Source organism: Phascolarctos cinereus, unplaced genomic scaffold (assembly GCF_003287225.1).
Source record: "Phascolarctos cinereus isolate Bilbo 61053 unplaced genomic scaffold, phaCin_HiC Scaffold_1;HRSCAF=81, whole genome shotgun sequence".
Taxonomy (NCBI): domain Eukaryota; kingdom Metazoa; phylum Chordata; class Mammalia; order Diprotodontia; family Phascolarctidae; genus Phascolarctos; species Phascolarctos cinereus.
Window position 1 is genome coordinate 62,194,537 of NW_027555514.1, and position 18,740 is coordinate 62,213,276.

Below are 18,740 nucleotides of genomic sequence, written 5' to 3' on the forward strand. Positions count from 1 at the left end.
TTTAACTTATACAACATAATAGTAATTTTACTATTTGACAAGAATTTTGTTCCCTCTCTATGCTGACATTTCATTGTGTATATTATTTTTGATTCCTGTTTCCTTTCTATCACTTTATATAAGAGTTCCCATATTTCCTTGAATTTTCTTTCTATTCATCATTCTTTATGGCCAGATAGCTTATTTAGAAGTCGGCAGCTAATGTGGACACCCATCTAGGATAAGGAGATGGAGGGTGAGAGGGAGATTGGGAAATTTTTCTGGTCATCTTGTGATTCTGTTTCTGAGATCCTGAGAGTCAGACTGTGCTGTGATTAGCCACATTAGATCACTACTCAATCGTTACTTTGTACATGAGATTCCTCCTTAGGTGTGTGTTGAATAGGTACCTTCCAACTCTGAGATTCTACTATTCAGTAACATTTCATTTATAAAATCATTTTTCTGGGAAAATGTGTTCCAGAGTTCCTAACAACCAACATATAAATTAATAATCATGCCTTGTTTATAAATTGGGGTCTGCCTAATTATTATAAATTGCTATGAGTGGAATCAACAATAATACCCCTAAGTTCTTGGAATGGAGAGATTCCTGTGGGCTCAACGTGGTCTGTGAAGACTTCATAGAGGGAGGAGGAAAAACTCAAACTGGGCCTTAAAGGATAGGGTGAACGAAATGAAATTTTTCTCATCTATGAAGACAGAAACTCCTAAAATTCTTGAAGAGGGCCCAGAGTTATATAGCTCCTCTTTAATTATGACTCTTCTTGCCTGAAGAAGACAGGGACCATAAATCCTCCCTCTGGGGATCCTTAGGGCCCTTCTCCAGTTATCTGCTCTATATCTCTTACTGTTTTTTCAAGGTGTCTATCAAGGAAACATCTTGATATGGTGCTTTCAGAGCCTATGCGCTAACTTTAGATAGAGAAAATGAAATCCCGTCTCACAGGCAAGCCTCAGTAAATCAGTTGTTTCCTCTGCTTCTCTGGCTCCTCTGTGGGATGCTAAGTAAAAGTCAGATGCTGGCTAGCTGAGCCACTGAGGCAGACACATGGGACTTCCTCAAGCCTGTGGGCAGCCTGTCACAAAATAGGGCAGAATATAAAGTGTCGATTCCAACAATCCAGCTTCCCTCAAGAAAGTATTCCATCATCTGCCACAAATTATTTCAAATGAAAAGACTTTCATGTTCTACTTCTAAATATGCTTTGTATACAACTCCTAAGGTACTGTCAATCAAATCTTTATGATTGAAACCAGGAACTAAAACAAAGGCAGAGCTAAATTTAAATATAGGGAGACTCAGATAAGTCCTGTTTCTTTGTCAAGCAACCCATTTTCCCTATAGGGTTGAAGGAGAAATTGTCCCAAACCAGCTGGTAGCCTCCTAAAGAGATCATACATTCCATTCTAAGGGAGTTGTTCTTAGACTGGATCCTGGGACGGAGCTGATTTAGTTACTCTCCTACAGTAACCAACATTATTAACCCATGTCCCAATCCATGGCATGTCTCTTAGAGGGGATGATAGTGGAAGAGAAAAAAATCAACCACTTCTAGTTTCTGGTGTTTTTGATGAGTCTTTCTAATTAAGTTGAGATGTGCTGTGCTTGCCTGATTTTGTTTCAGTTTTAGAGCTTCATTTTTATATGGATGAGGTCTTCCTTTTTCAAAAATCTGCCTAACCTGAGCTTTAAATTGATGACTTTCAAAGACAGTAAGCCTCAGAAATTCTGTGTTACCTGCCAGATCTGCAGTGGTTCCACCCACATGACCAATGCCACTTCCTCCTTCCCATCCAAACTTAAAAGCATAGAATGTTAGAGTTGGAAGGACTATAACAAATATCTGTTCAGAATCTCTCATTTTAAAAAGGAGGAAACCAAGCAATTTACCCCAAATCACACAACTGGAAGAGGTATGACAAGAACCCAGACACCAATCTTGTGGTCCTTCCACTGTGCCCTCAATCATTTGTAAAATACAGTGGAAATGCAATATGGCCTAGTGAATAGGGAGCTGACAAGGAAGGAAGGAAGGAAGGAAGGAAGGAAGGAAGGAAGGAAGGAAGGAAGGAAGGAAGGAAGGAAGGAAGGAAGGAAGGAAGGAAGGAAGGAACAGAGGGAAGAAGGAGAAAAAGAGGAAAGAACAGAGAGAGGAAGGAAGGAAAGAAGAAAAAAACAGGAAGGAAAGAACAAAGGAAGGGAGGGAGGAAGAAAAGAACAGAAGAAAGAAAGAAGGCAGGGGAAGGGGGAGGAAAAGGAAAAGGAAGGACTTATTAAATACCTGTTTATGTAGCAAGCACTGTGCTAAGCACTTTATAAATATTATCTCATTTGATCCTCACAACAACCCTGGCAGGTAGGTGCCATTATTATTCACATTTTACAGTTGAGGAAATGGAAGCAGGCTGATATCAAGTGACTTGCCCAGGGGTCATGCAGCTGTTAAATGTAAGAGGTGGGGTTTGAACTTAGGTCTTTCTGACTCCAGGCTGAGCATTCTATGCACTGTGCCACCTAGCTACACCGGAAGACCTGAGTTCCAGAATTGCCTTTGAATACCTGCTAGTTGGGTGACCTTAGAAATGTCACTGAATCCCTCAGTGGCCCTAACACTATAAATTACAAAATAGTTGCCATTGTGCTTTGGAGGATTGAGTGTCCTCATGGGGAATTCCTTACATTGATGAAATTACAAGTCTCTGTCTCTATCTATTTGTCTGTTTGTCTCGCGCTCTCTCTCATATATATGTTATATATACATAAATGTGTATATGTGTGTGGGTATATACACACACACCTATGCATGTACACACATTCTTGAGGGTAGAGGGGTGTAGGGGGAGGGAAAAGAGAAAAGGGAGAAGGCAGAAGAATGTATGTGTGGAGAGAGATTAAAAGAGAGAAAAGTAGCTAGAGCTCCGGCCTTGGAGTCAGGAGGACCTGAGTTCAAATCTGGCCTCAGATACTTGCCATATACTAGCTGTGTGACCCTGGGCAAGTCACTTAACCCTGATTGCCTCACCAAAAAAAAAAAATAGTGATCTAACCATATTAAAATGAAATGCCATAAAAAGAGAGAGAGAGAGAGAAATTGAATGAGAGATGAACCTCTTCTCTTTCTATAAACACAAACATCAAGAAAAACACAGCATATAGGCATAGAAGAGAGAGGTTAAGTATAAAAAAATGTCGTTTAGGTTCCCTGCTGCTTTCTCATTAGGCCCAGCGTCTTTGCTACATGGGCTATCCTGGTTTTGTGCAGCTCCAAAGCACCACCAGGTCTTATTTCCATAGACTGCTGCCTTAGGACTGACCCCTTATATTTCCACAGCTTCTAAAATAATTTCTTATTTGCAGGTAAATTCTAAGCCAAGATCCCTGAAGCCTGTAATCATGAATGAGCAAATGCTTATTCCAGTTTGTACCTGTAACAGAAATGAGCTGTGGCCTCTGGAATATAAAGTTGCCCCTAAGGAAAAGAAAGCCAACGTAAATAAAGCAGGAAGGTGTTGGGAGTAATGTCATTCCTGGGGAACGCTGGGCAGGCCAACAGCCTGCAGGGAGGGATGGGATGGAAGGACCTCACCCCAGACTTCTGTGAAGAACACAAATGAATCAGAAGTCAGAGCAGATGACGGCACTTCTGGAGAGAAGTGCTTACTTAAGGTGTGGTTCTGAATGACACTGAGGTCCCTTCTAGCAATGGGTTTCTGTTAGTCCATTTCTAAGCCCATGATTTGCCATGGAAAGAAAGTATGTTGTGAAACAGGCGAGTGGCTTCCTGGACTCAAAGCTGGATGGATGGGTGCCCAAAGATATTTGCTTTGCTTGGGCTAAACTATTGGAAAGGCACGTATCCAATGTGAATTGGAAACCCATTAGGCCTGGGCGTAGACCAATTTTGCTCTCCTTACCATCTGCACCCCCACTTCACCAGTTGCTTCAGCCTAGAGCATAAAACTTGGAGTTAAGAGTAGAGTTGGCATTATAGGTGTGGGTAGCACTTTTCACTAGGGTGTGTGCTTAGGGGACTTTATTTTTCCTGAGACAAACTTTTCATTATTTTTATTTGTTAATCAAATGAAAGAAACTCAAACTTGATTCTTTTTAACTGTCTTTACTTTTAAAACTCTAATCTTTGTTAAAAAAAAAGAGAGAGACAGACAGACAGACATAAAATACCAAAAAATCTGGAGACATTGGTGTGAGCCTTGTAGACCCTCTATGCACAACTCAACCTTAAGACAGAATCTCAGGTGTGACGTTTTTCAGTGGTCACAAAAGAGCTGTTATTCAACACTTAGGTGAGACAGGCTTGTGTAGTGGAAAGAGCTCTAGATTTAGAGCCAGTGACACTATCTGGGTGACTGTACGAGTCATTTAATCACCCTCTGCCTTCTTTTCCTCATCGATGAAATAAGGAGGTTAGACTGCATAGACTCTAAGATCTCTTCCAGATCTAAATCCATAATCCAAAATATGATTTCCTTTTCTTTTTATAAAAATCATATTGGCTGGGAAGATATCTCTCTTTAATCAGACTATCTCCAGGCTTCAGAGACCAAGGCTATGGTCTCTGACATCAGGCTTCAGAGAAATGGTAGGCACAGATTATGCTATATCTCACATATAATGGAAAGTTCAGGAATCGATTGCTAATCTGAGAAGTAACAGCCATAAGAAAGAATCTTGGAGTCTCTGAAGCTCTCTGTCTTCAAACTGTGTGTGTGTGTGTGTGTGTGTGTGTGTGTGTGTGTGTGTGTATGCACGCATGCATGCACGTCTCTGTGCATATTTGTATTTACTTATGTATACTTATATACACATGTACGTACATATGTATATGTACGTACATGTGTGTTCTTTATCTTAACATCTCTGGGAAGAAAGGAGAAAAGACTACTTTTAGGTTTATTGTAGAAGGCTCCTATGTTCCCCTGTGCTTTTTACAAAGAAAATTAGCATCAGTTTTATCAAACCACAAAATAAGTGTTGGGCATCAAGATAATCAAAGACAGGAGCAAAGCCAAGAGGGCAGAGTGTAGGCAGCAACCCAGCTGAAGTATCCCAACATTCTTTCCAAACAACTGCATAACCTTAGACAAAGTAAAGGCAAAAATAAAGCTAATTAAAGAGATCATCAGGGAAACTACATTTTACTAAAAGGTGTCATAGACAATGAAATAAAGTCAAAAATTTTTATAGCAAGTTTCTCGGATAAAGGCCTCATTTCTCAATATATAGGGAACTAAGTCAAATTTATAAAAACAAGAGTTATCCTCAAATGACAAATGGTCAAAGGATATGAACAGGCACTTTTCAGAAGAAGAGATCAAAGCTATCAATAACCGTATAAAAAAGTGTTCTAAATCACTATTGATTAGAGAAAGGCAAATTAAAACAACTCTGAGGTAGCACCACCTATCAGAAATGACAAATACTGTAAGGGATGAAAGTGAATAGGTATGTTAATGCATTGTTGGTAGAGTAGTGAACTGGGCCAACTATTCTGGAGAATAATCTGGAACTATGCCCAAAGAATTGTAAACTGTATATACCCTTTGGTATAGCAATACCACTACTAGTTCTGTGCCCCAAAGAGATCAAAGAAAAAGGAAACCAATATATACATAGACACATACACACACCCATATATATTTGTATATGTATGTGTATATGGGGCCTGAAGGGGAGAAGGGGCATATATATGTGTATTATATTATATTATATTATATTATATTATATTATATTATATTATATTATATTATATTACATTATATTATATTATATTATATTATATTATATTATATTATATTATATATATATTTATAGTAGCTCTTTTTGTAGTGGCAAAACATTGGAGATTGAGTAGATGCTTGTCAATTAGAGAATGGCTGAACAATTTATGGCATATGATTGTGATAGAGTACTATTATGCTATAAGAAATGATAAGGGGATGGTTGTAGAAAAACCATGACAAGACCTATATGCAGAGTGAAGTGAGAAGTACCAGGAGATCGTTGGGCACACTAACAGCAATGTTGTAATGATAATAAGCTCTGAAAGATTTGACTACTCTGATCAATATGATGATCCAAGACAGTTCCAGAGGACTCATGATGAAAAACTGCAATCTACCTCCAGAGAGAGAACTGATAAACTCTGAATGCAAATTGAAGTATAATTTTCTTACTTCCTTTTTTTTGATATGTCTAATACAGAAATATGTTTTGCATGATTTCACATGTATAATAGATATCATATTGCTTGCCTTTTCAGTGGGCAGGGGATAGGTAAAAGGAAGAACTCAAACTTTAAAAAGAAAAAAATTAAAATTGAATAAGAATATTGAAAATTATTTAATATTTTAAAACATTAAAAATGAATAATACTTTTTGAAAGAAAAAAAATCAAGGATAGATCTCTTCCCATTCAACTTTGCCTAGGAGCATTTTCCAAATAACCGAGGAAGACTTCAAATGGACTCCCCAGGCTTTGTCCCAGCTTTCTCTATTTGCTTGATCCACTGACATTTATTGAGCACGTGCTATAAAACTAATCCTGTGCTAGGTGCTTGATACAATAGATAATTGTACAAATTAATACAATAGATACAATGTAGGCTTTGCCCACAAGGAGAAGAAATGGCTGTAAGTTCTGTGAGACTGTAAAAATGACTGTAAGGACCACAGAGGTCTGGATTTTCAACTCTGAAGGGGTTTAGCTATACATATTGCTTCCCCAGAAGAGTTGACCCTCTTGGTCATAGAAATAAGGAACTTAGAATTCCATGGGGTCTTAGAGACTGTCTAGTCCAACCACTCTTGTGTTTTCCTGGTGAAGAAACTGAGACCCAGAGAAATTAAAAAAGCTTACTGCCAATAAGAGCTGACATTTCTATAGCTCCTTAAGGTTTGCAAAGTACTCTTGATATGTAATATCTCAGTTAATCTTCAGAGCATCCCAGTGACACGTATTACAAGTCTCATGAGTCCATACTTCACTGATGAAGGAACCAAGGCTCAGAGGGGCTGAGTAACTTGTTCTGGGTCACAGAGCCTAAACCAAGAATCAAACCCAGGTCTCTGTTAACTATACACCCACCCAGTGTTCTTTTCCTCTATACACACTGTATCTGAAAGAGAAACATGTTATCTTCTAATGGTTAAATGACTTTTTTTCAACTAATTGTATTTTGCCCCCTCAACTTGTGTTAAAAAAAAAACGCATGTTTTTGTTTTCACATCCATAACCCAAGTGACTTGCCCCTATCAATGATCCAGGACTAGTACATTTGTCCACTCCTCTGACTCCCCGGGCAGCTGTCTTTCCCCATTTATATCCTTTGAATCAATCAAAACACGGATCAGATATCATGGATCAGAAGATCCTAGATCTTGACCAAGTAGGGATGTCCAGAGGTGATCTATGAATGTCTCTGTGGGTTTTTTAAATTTACAGCCATTCACGCGCATAGCTAATTGCACAAATTTATTTTGTGTGTTTATATGTATTTGTAATGGGTTTTATTTTTCATGCCTTCTTAGTGAGATGGGGAGGGGAGAAGGAGAAAATTGAGAACTAAAAATAAAATTGAATTCAAAGCCACCCTTCTAGTGGTGACGTCAGGTTTAGGAAGCCAACAAAGCCTCTTACTGGCTACCATTTTTGTCAAGGGGTAAGTTTTTTGTTTTTCTTCAGACTGTTCAACTCTGTTGTGACTTTGGTTGCTATAGTTAGTGACTAATGGACTAGTAGTACCTTAACACTCCTAATTCCTGACCTTTATTGCCTCCCTCCGTTCAGTCCTACAGCTTCCAACCTCTGGAAGAGTGCAACATGTACCTATTTAAAGATTTATCTTTCAAAATTCCTTTCAGGGAGGCTTAGCAGCACTCAGCATTGCAAACATGGAAATAAACCTTGTCAAAATTTTCCTTTTTTAATTTTTTTTAAGTCATTAAGTTAAAATTCACATGTGAATGAGAACTATGCAACCTCCATCAGTAAAGAGCTTAAGACCCTAAGTAGAAAGTATAGATGAAAAAAAAATCAAAGGGAGGAGAATATAATAATATTGGAAAGATAGATCAGGACCAGGTTGTGAAAGGCTTTTAAGAGCCTACCCATGATTCTGCTACATACTCATGTCATCATCCTTTCTCTTTCCTATTCCACAGCCAGACCTCTTGAAGGAATGCCCTTGTTGCTTCGACTTCCTCACTACCTGTTCTTCAGCCTCTTAAAGTGATTGCTGTACCTAATAATTGATCAAAAATGCTATCTCCAAAGTCACTAGTTGCTAATCCCACAGCCTGTTCTCAGATTTATCCTCAGGGAGGAGTTCTGTAATATTTGATATTTTTAATTTCTTCTCAATTGGCTTTCATGACATAAATTTATCTTGTCTCCCTTCCTCTCTAATTGTGCCTTCTCTGCCTTTTACACTGGCTCCTCTGCTTCTTGTTTCCTAAGTGTGACTGTCTTTTAAGACTCTGACCTTGACCCATTTTTCTTCTGTCTCTGCCCTCTAATACTTAGCAATCTAATCTCATCTATTCTTGTGACTTCAGTTATCTCTGTCCAGATGACTCTCAAATCAACATCTCTTGTCTGTTTTCCCTGGAGTTATCTCTACCTGGTTGTCCTGTTGACCTCTCAAATTCAAGCTGTCTAGAATGGAACTCATGTTTTCACTAAATTTTGTTCCCCTTCCTATCTTCCCTTTTGTAATGAAGGATACCACCATTCTCCCAGTTACCTGGGCTCAAAACTTAAATCACCTCTAATTCTTCAGTTGCCAAGTCTTAAAGATTCTTACTCTGTAATATCTCTCAATACATTCCTACTTCCACTACCCTATTATCAGTCTCTCATTTGCTTTCTTCTGGACTACTGCAAAAGTTTCTTAACTGCCATCCCTTCTTCTCTTCCTGTCCTCCCAATCTGTCTCATTCAAAGCAATATTTCTAATGCAAAAGACTGATCACTCAAAGATCCTTGCTGAAAGACCCTTCTTTGCCTACTGAATTAAATGTAAACTTTATAGTCTAGTATTTGAGGCCCTGTACCATCTAGCTGTAGTCCCCCTTTCTCAACCTTTTTTTTTTTTAGGCATTCTCCATGCATCTTTATTCCAGCCAAAATAGACTACTTATTTCATCATGTCTTCCCTTCTTGGGGGCATTTGTACATATTCCTACCTATTACTGGAATCAGCTCCACCAATATCCTGTTGAAAGATTTCTCTTTAAAGCCCTTCAGGTACCACTTTCCCTGGGAAGTCTTCCCTAATCCCATATGGAAGAAATCTGTGCCTTCTTAATTCTCCCTTATCTTCCTCTGTATCATCTCCTTTGTACTTAATCAGATTTTAATTGCATTAAAATTACCCTCATTACCATCATACATGTTTTATCTAAGTACCCCTCTCCCCAACAACAATCAATGTACAAGCATTTATTAAGCACCTATTTTGTGCTGAGCACTGACCCTTCAATTCTCTAGAGGGCACAAATTTTCATTTTTCACCCATTTCCCTAATGCTTGACACAGTACCTTGCACACAGTAGGCAGGTAATCAATGTTTACTGAATTGTTTGGAATTAAATGGAGTAGGAAGGAATTGAAAGATTGGAAAGGAAAGTGATAGAACATCTTGCTTCATCTTCTCCATTCCTACCAGAGATGGTGCCACATTTTGAACCTCAATAGGTCTTGTGTTCCTTGGACCAGCACATTTTCTGAATCTGCTCTGAACTTTTTGTTGTTCTTGGTGTCTGGGGCCTGGAAAGGATTCATAAAGATATCCTGACCTGTAGCTTTACTTGGGGAAATCATATGACTAGTTTACCAGATTAATAAGGTTAATGTGTAGATGGTCTCATCATTCGTTTTACCAACGCTGTATTTCCTTTAAGCACAGTGATATTGACGTGTGTTTAGCTTTTTTAACATTCAAATGATTAATGTGCAAAATTGTCATTGCAGTAAAATGACAGGGCCTATTTAATTTCTCTTCCTCCACTGGTTTCCTCTTTTTCCTCTTCCATATTAAAACATATTTCATAACATTTCATAGACAAGCCTGTATAAGCTTTGAGTTGCCATAATTTAGTTAAACCATAAAATTGTTTCCAGATTACCAACCGTGAAATGGAAAGACAATCTTATTTATGAATTTATAAATCAGATAATCTCCCTCGAATGAATCCTGAAACCAGAAACGCTTTGATGATTAAATAGGAGAGGGAAAAGTTTTTTTCATTACCATGTATCAAAAAAAAATGTACTTTCTTTAAGTGGTTTTGGCCGTGACCACACAGTGTGCATCCGTAATCAACAGGATGGTCTCTGTAGTCTGCGTAACTGGCAGTGTGTTCTAATGAATTCTTTAGTCCTAAACATTGGCATGTTCATTGCTCTGATAGGCCCTATACCCACAGTGACCATATGCCCCAGATTTCCTAGGACAGTCCTGATTTCAGAGTAAATTGACTGTATTATAAGGTGATAAAAAGTGTGAAAAAAAAAATCTTTGCCAAGACCATATGTCATAGCTTTTGGTTCAAATGCACGATCTGACATGACAAACTTTTAAGTGCCAGCCAGCTACAAAACCCTATGCTAGCTGCTGGGAATACAAAGATTAAAACAAGGAGACCCTATTCTCCTTAGCTACACTGAATATCATATAATTAATTAGTCCAATTGTCCTTCCAATTGGAAGGGTTAAAGTGAGGAGGTAGCCATAGGGGTAAAAAATTCTCCTCTCTGCAAACTAGGCCCAAGAGTCCAGAAAGGCCAGCATCCCCAAAGGAACAGCTGGGCTTCCAATTTCACAGAACTCCCTTAATCTGTATCCCCAAACTGCCTGCCAGACAGCACTGTCAGAGGCTACCTACTCCAGGGCCTCCTCCAGCTGAAGACCCAATAGTTATTCACTTCTGCCCTTGGGGGATGTCTTGCTTCTGCCTTACAGATGCAAAAAGGAGAACTGAGCTCCTAATACCTGGGATCATAGACTCATCAGATCTTAAAGCTAGAAGGGACTGAAGCGATCAAATAATCCAATCCCCTTATTTTACAGAGGAAGAAATTGATGGAGACAGAGCTTTTGCTTCTACAAGTTGGAAGCATTTTTCCCAGGTGCTCTCACATCTGTTCTCACGAACAGCCTTCAAAAGTAGATTAGAAAAGAAAGATATTACTCGTGGACTTTTTTTAAAAAATATTTTTTTCATTTTAAATAGCAGCTTATATGATGTCTACTTTAGGCAGTATCTGTTCACTGAACCAAATGAAGCCTCAGTTAAGTCCAGCAATGACTTGGAAACCCCTGGTGAATTGTAGGTATCTGTCAGTGAAGAAGCAAACACGGAAATAATGAAAATTTCACTAAGCTCATATATACATGACATTTCCTTTGCAACAAGTTTGATTCTATTTTGTTCATCCATCCATCTCACCTGAGCCCTTGAGCAAGCAAGCAACCAGGATGAAGGGAGAATACAAGGGAGAGGGGAATCCTTATAGTGGCAGGTCTTCTCTCTGCCCAACTGTCCAGGATGGGTTCTGGGATGGCCCTGGGCCAGGGGAGGAAGGCGAAGAGTTATGGGTCTGCCTGTCCAAGGTAGCTGAGGTGGTGTGAAGAATGCAAAGATGAGTCAGAAAGTATGTCCTAAAAGAGCTTATAGACTAAGAGACGTGATAAAATGTGTACAGTATACAAATGACTGTAATACTAGGTAGTGGATGGTAAACCCATTGAGAGACAGATGTCAAGTGCGCCACTGTTCAAAGGAGAGAGAAGTAGAAAGGGGTAAAAGGGTGGAGTCAGAGATCTAGAGCTGAAAGGGATGCATGATGTTACAGGTGAAAATACTGAGGTCCAAGGAAGTTGAGTGAATTGTCCATTGGTACATAGGTGGTATGTGAACCAAGTTCCTCAGGTTCCAGAGGCAGTGATTGCTTTTTCTCCAATTCTGCACTAGAGAAGAGTTTCAGGATGTTGTATTCATGTTGTAGGTAAATTTCAGCTGGGTACGAAGGATAGTTACAATCTTAATAAGTAGAGATGGAGGAGGAAGGTCATTTGTGAAGGGGTATAGACAAAGGAAATAGCACAGACAAAGCCATGGAACCAGGGAAGTCCAGGTTGGGAACCAGGTGCAGTTTGACAGGAGGAAGCATAAAATACATAGAAGAGAGAAGTGGAGATAAGGCTTTCAAGGTTCGTTGAGACTGTATCATGTTGAGCTTTGGAACTTTGATCTAAAGGAATTTTAACTTTATCTGGTAGGCTATGGGGAGTTATCAGAGGTTTTTGAATGAAGGAATCAGATGATTAAATCAGTGCTTTAAGAAAAACCACTTGGTGAAAATGTACAAGATGGATTGGATGAAGGAAAGCCTGGAAGCAGAAAGACCAATTAAAAGGCTATTACAATAGTTTCATAAAAATTCTTTGAAACAGCTTATAAATGTGTCTGAAGGAGGTAGAGAAATGGAGCCTGATCTTAGTTCTGATGTTATAACAGAAATAAAAATTGAATTGAGAGCCCATGTTTTCTTTCTGAATGGAACAGGAGAATATCAAAATGCCAATGTCAGCTGAGCTTGACAAAATAAAAAAAGGCTCAAAAAGAAAGGGAAGTGATCCAGCACAGAATTTCCTACTGGCCCCTACCTCCAATCTGTTGTTGGTAGTGGTGTTCAGTTGTGTCCAATTCCTTGTGACTCTGTTTGGGATTTTCTTGGAAAGATACAAGGGTAGTTTGCCATTTCCTTCTCCAGCTCATTTTACAGATAAGAAATGGATGCATATGGGTTAAGTGACTTGCCCAAGGTCACACAGCTAGTAAGTATCTGAGGCCAGATTTGAACTGAGGTCTTTGTAACTCCAGACATGGTGCTCTATTCACTGCGCAACCTAGCTGCCCCATTATAGAATTTCTTCCTGCCCCATACCTCCTCTCTGTGGAGAGTTTCTTTTATCCTACTCCCAAACCAGACTTCTAGTTCCTATAATATAGAAGGTTTACTAAACTCAGGCAATCAGCCAACAAGAACTTATTAAACACTGACACATGCCAGGAAGTGTTCTAGGCACTGGGGAATACAAAGACAGAAGTAGGAATGGTTCCTGACCTCAAGAAGTTTACAACCTTCATCTTTACCCATTACGTGTGTCCATTATGTAAGTTGCTAAAAGAAACTGTTACTTGTTATTCTTAGGCAATGCTACATCAACCCCAGCTCCTTAGATGGGATGAGTTTTACTCACAGTATTGGCTGTGCTTTATTAACTCTAGGATGAGTGATGTGGTTGAAATTCCCTCCCATGCAAGATACTCTGGATCAGGGCATGGAAGTTTGCCTGTTTGAGTTAGTGATTTCCATCACCTTTCTGAGAGACTGTGTGTGGCTGTCAGTCTGATGGATGTGGGGTCCTTAATCTCTATTGGCTAATCTGCTTTTAGGTGAATCTCTTACTAATTTTTATCTTTGACACGGACTGCATTATGGCAGTGAGGAGCCTAGCAACACAGGTATGATGGGAGAAGTTGGTAAATCAGAGGTTTCAAACTCACTGGTACTTCTGGGAAAACTTGGAAAGTCATTCCTTAGAAAGCCAGACGCCAGGCCACTTCCGTTCCTTCCAATTTCCTCCTTCCACACTTCTGTAATGGAGGACTCATAATGCTTGATGCTTAAATTGATTTTTTTCCTAAATGTATTTTATAATCATTAGCTAGCCAGGCTGCCCAGAAGCCTTCCAAAGCAGCTCTGGGTTATTACAGAATCACCAATTTTCCAGCTGCAGTAAGGCACAGTATGAGAGAAAGCAGAAGCTACATTTGTCAAACTGAATGCTGTTCCTAAATATAACACTTTCTTCGCCCAGGGGTGGCCTACCTATTTGTAACCTTTTAAAAACAACACTGAAATGAGTCGGGAGAACCCACCATTGTGTTCAGGGCAGCAGATTGGGCTGCTTTAAGAAGCTGGCTGAAGAGACCTAGCATAGTGGATGCTGGGCAGAGAGGCCAGAAGTCCCATGCTAACAATCACTGACTCAAGGTCGTCCAGTGAATCAGTGTCAGATGTCAGGACTGGCAGAGACTTCCTGACGTTCAGGCCTTCCCTAAGACGACAAAGCCTTGACTCCATAGAATCACTTAATCTATTCTAAACCTGTGACAGACTGCATTAGGAAATCCTAGCTCCCATTCTGAGAACCAGGCTTTATAGCAGCTTAATTCACTTGGTTCCATCTGGAATTACCGAACTGACCGCATACACTACGTTGTGCTTACTGAAATAGAAGGTGTGTGTCAGGCTCAATATAACCACCAAGGTGATTAATTCTCTGCTGGATTTTTTTTAATTGTTTTTTTTTAAATTTTTCATTCCAAACTCTTACCCTCCCTCCAACCTCTCCCCCAGCCATTGAGAAGGCAAGCAATATGATAACCCCTTATACTTGTGAAGTCATTCTGCAGGATTTTTTAATCACAGATGTTCTATATATCATTAATGCATAAAACAAGATATTCCTGGATCTGGAGTTTGAGGAGACCTGAGAGGCCATTTAGCCCAGGAGATGAGGAAGTTAGAGGCCCAGAGAGTAGGGGCAACTTCCCAAGGTCACACAGTTAGTAAGTATCAAAGGTAGAATTTGAACCCTGATCCTCTGCTTTCATCCTAAGAGCTTTCAGGGGCTTTGCTGTTTATTTCCTGCCTGAAGTCAATTTTTTTTTTGAGACATTAGGGGCTAAGTAACTCTACATAGCAAATGTCTTCTGATCAGCCAGTGAATGTCATTATTGAATTTTTTCCTGATTACTTCCCACAAATTTAAGCTTAGATTGAAGTCCTTTTGACCTCAGACTTAACTTTCTCTGCCTCTTACTTCACATTGATTTCAACCATGTCATTCTTTCGTGTTTATAGGAGCAGTTGTTTTCATTTGCAGTGAACACAAAACAAGTTTTATTCCCTACAAAATGGACAGATACCTCCGTCACTTGTACCAAGAACAGACCCAGTTCTCCCAGATGAGAAATATAGCTTCCAGGTCTGTGCAGCAAGCCTGGAGCCCACTTAGGACATAGCACATACTACAGATTCCCTTTTTGTATTGGGTAAAATAATACGGGATCAGGGAATCAAAAATAGGTGAAAACATATGACATAGAGGCAGAATTATTTCCAATGGGGGAATGTTTTCCTAAATTTTCCAGGAGACATTAGCTGATCTTAAAAAGTACCTTTTTAGTGAGATCACTGCTGCTAAACTCTGATAATCTGTCCTTGATCTCCACGGAGGATTTGTAGATTCTCAATTTCCCTACAGCAGATTGTTAGGAGCCTTGCTGCAGACCAAGTGGTACCCGTATAATACTATGGTGATCATTCACCTAGAAAAATAAGTCTGAAAAAAAAATCAACAAAGCCTTAACAAACAATTCTCTTGTTTTACAGAGAGAGGATGCAAGCCATGGAGAAACAGATTGCCAGCTTAACTGGTCTTGTTCAGTCTGCGCTTTTTAAAGGGCCAAATACAAGTAATAGCAAAGATGCTTCTAGGTAAAAAGAAAAAAAAAAGAAAAAATTCACAAATCTGTTTCTCTTTAATCATTAAAATAATTCATCAACCCAGATCAATTTCCTTATAATCGTTATGAAGTGGAAAATTTCACCCATCTACGAATTGTGGGTTTGCTTTGTTTATTCTGAGAATGCAAGTTAAAACTCTGGGTCAGAGTAAGGTAAATGGGCTTGGCTTCCCAGTGCATGTGGATTTCATGGACATTACACAGCTCAGTTCCTGCAACCACCATCTACATTTCTCCTCCCTCCCATATTCACCGTGCATTTGGAAAATCATGAATAATGTCCAGCCACATTTCACCGGCAGTTAAGGAATGCTACATTGTGAAGCCTTGTCCATCCCAGCCAGTGCTTATGCTGTGATGCTAGAACACCCTCATTGCCTAATAACCATCACTGATTTCTGCTGATTGCTTACATAGTAGATGTGTGAGAGAGAAAATCCAGGCTGAGCATTTTCTTTCTAACTTTGTTCTTGTTTATTCAGTGAGAAGATGATGAAGACCATGGCCAACAAGAGCCTCCCAGATGGTGCAGGTAAGTCTCCCAATGGATTTGTAAGGGAAGCCTTATACCTACATCAGTTACCTGGTGGGAACTGTGGAAGTTTCAGGAAGACACCTCTGCCAAGTATCACTCCAACTGACACCTGAAATTCTATGATTATGGATTAATTCCTTTGGATTAAAGTGTTGACTTTTCCCTTTGCTGTTCTTTTCAAATGAAAATACTCCTGGGAAAGGTAACTCCTAAAGTTATTAAGATCATAGAATGTTAGAGCTATAAGGGGCCTTAATGAATATTGACTCCAGAGGTTCTTAATCTGTGATGCCTGGACTCTCAAGTGAGGGGCCATGGCCTTGGTTGGGGGGAAAACTGCATTTTTTTTCTATTAACCTCTAAACCAAATTTAGCATTTCCTTCAACTGTTTAAAAATATTATATGTAGTTGTACACACACATACACAGAGGTGCACACACACATAAACACAGTTAAAAACCCCAAAGTAACCCTACACCATCATTTTACAGATGAGGAAATTGAGGCCTAGAGAGTGGAAGTGATTTTTCCACGGTTTCATGGCCAATGAGTCACTCAACAGGTATTAGAAGCCAAATCTCCTAATTCTCCAACCAGTAGCTTGGTATAAATGAGGTTATGAAATTCCTTTTCCAGGACAGTGTCTAAAAAGTAGAAAGTAAGACTGAAGGAGGAAAAAGAACGTTTTAGCTAGATCTGGGTTTGAATTTTAACTCTGTTGCTTAATAGCTGTGTGACCTTGAATAAATCACAAACCTCTCTGTGCTTCAGTTTCCTTACCTGTAAAACATTTTTATGCAACACACATTCTATTATAGTTTGTTTGTATAAATATGACTCATTTAAAAAATTCAATCTAAATAGGAGCTAATTAATCATTTGAGGCAAACTGAAACTGAAGCTTCTTAAAAACGAAGAAGATGCATTATGTATCAGTATGGGTCTGAAGATTTTTTTTAAAAAGTGGTCATGTTTTTCCTCTTCTCTGGAAAACTGCTTGATCTCTTGGGGAAAAGAGTTTCACATCTGGCAGATCTCAAGGATAATATTAACTGGACTCTCTACCCCACAAGCTTCTTGTGAGGCAAGTATCTCTTAAGCTATAGATAAATGGGAGGTGATATCATCCCTTTTGCAGATTTCCCGAAAGTCATCCCTGCAGGTTCATCTCTTTGGGAGTGCTTATGTGGGCCTCTCTGCAAGGCTAGACAATCATGTCACATGGCTGTTATCAAGCACAATTTAGTCCCTTCTGAAAGATGAATGAATCATTTCTCCTTCTGCCCAAGCACCCCCATGTTTCACAAGTGAGGTTAATGGAGACATGGAGAGAATATCTGTGGAGTGGGGGGAGAAAGGCAAAATAAATAGATCACATTCATTAGTATTAATATGTGACTTCTGGGAAAAAGGGCAGAGGAGTTTAATAGCAGTTAATTACATTCGGTAAAAGTTTCATCCTGCCAGATGTACTGGGAGAATTCACTTAGCCTCTTTAGCCAGTGCAATCATCAGAAAAATGAGCTCTTTCTCCCATCAGGTTAGAATTAACTTGCAGAGCTATAGTTAGGAGATAGGATGAGAATTTTGCAGCTGAGGTTCATCAGAGGAAAATATGATCCATCAGAATGAAACTTTGGAATTTTTGAAGCTAAATATACCAGTTTGATTCACCATCCCTTTACATCATTCGTTTCACTAATATTTATTAAATGCCCACAAATTGGCTTCCAGAAAAGGCTCACCCATGCCATCATCATGATATGGAGAGAGATGATTCTGGGTTCTTGAAGGCTATGTCAGCAGAACACAAATTCTGGCCAGTCTTTTGTAAATGGACAAAGGCTCCGGAAATTCCCACAGTGGAAATTCTTTCTATTAGTACAGATAGCAATATGACTATAACTTTATCAATAAGTCCTGGAGAGTTGCCAGAGACACATAGAGCTTAAGTGACTTGCTCACAGTCACATAGCTAATAAGTGTCAAAGGCAAAATTTGATCCCAGGTCTTCCTAGCTCCGAGACTAGCATTTTATCAACAAGGTTCTGCAGCATCTGTAGGTCTTATCAATCTGGAAGGGCTTTAAGTATGAGGCCAGTGATTGATTCTATCTTGTTCAAAGATCAGCCTAGCTAAACTCAGGGCTTGTCTACCAGATGGTGAAGGCTTTTTTGGCTATAGCAGCTCATTAAAACTTTTATTAAAATGTGAAGGAGCTCCAGTCCACATTGTTGGAGAGTATGTACAGATGAAATCATGGATCCTTGATAAGACCTCTGTCCTCAAGGAGAATACAGTCTGGCAAGGGAGATAAGACAAATAACTATGGTATGCAATAGATAGATATCACATGCCTAAGGAGATATGTATGAAGTGAAGGAGAGTTCATGGGAGGGAGAAATTACTTTTAGCTGGAAGGATCTGGGAATGATTTAGACCCTAGTCAAGAAGGTTTTGCTGTAATAAAGCCACTGAAATTTCATTTCCACCACATAATGAAAGAGTACCTAAGATTCTTTCATAAAGGTTGATTAACTTGCTTTAAGAGCTATTTCTATTTAGTTTAGGGGTTTTCA

The 18,740-nt window shown here is 39.2% G+C and overlaps 1 protein-coding gene across 8 annotated transcripts in view; it reads left to right on the forward strand.

Moving 5' to 3' along the window:
* The window catches only part of KIAA1217 (KIAA1217 ortholog), a 393,972-nt gene that overhangs the window by 315,742 nt on the left and 59,490 nt on the right, over positions 1 to 18,740 (forward strand). For 4 of the 8 annotated variants that reach the window (XM_078151949.1, XM_020978273.2, XM_020978271.2 and 1 more), the window contains 2 exons: positions 15,492 to 15,596; positions 16,108 to 16,157. In XM_078151949.1, the coding sequence (XP_078008075.1) occupies positions 15,492 to 15,596; positions 16,108 to 16,157 (155 nt within the window). The remainder of the gene's footprint in view (positions 1 to 15,491; positions 15,597 to 16,107; positions 16,158 to 18,740) is intronic. The other 4 variants (XM_020978279.2, XM_020978274.2, XM_020978270.2 and 1 more) reach the window with 1 other exon arrangement.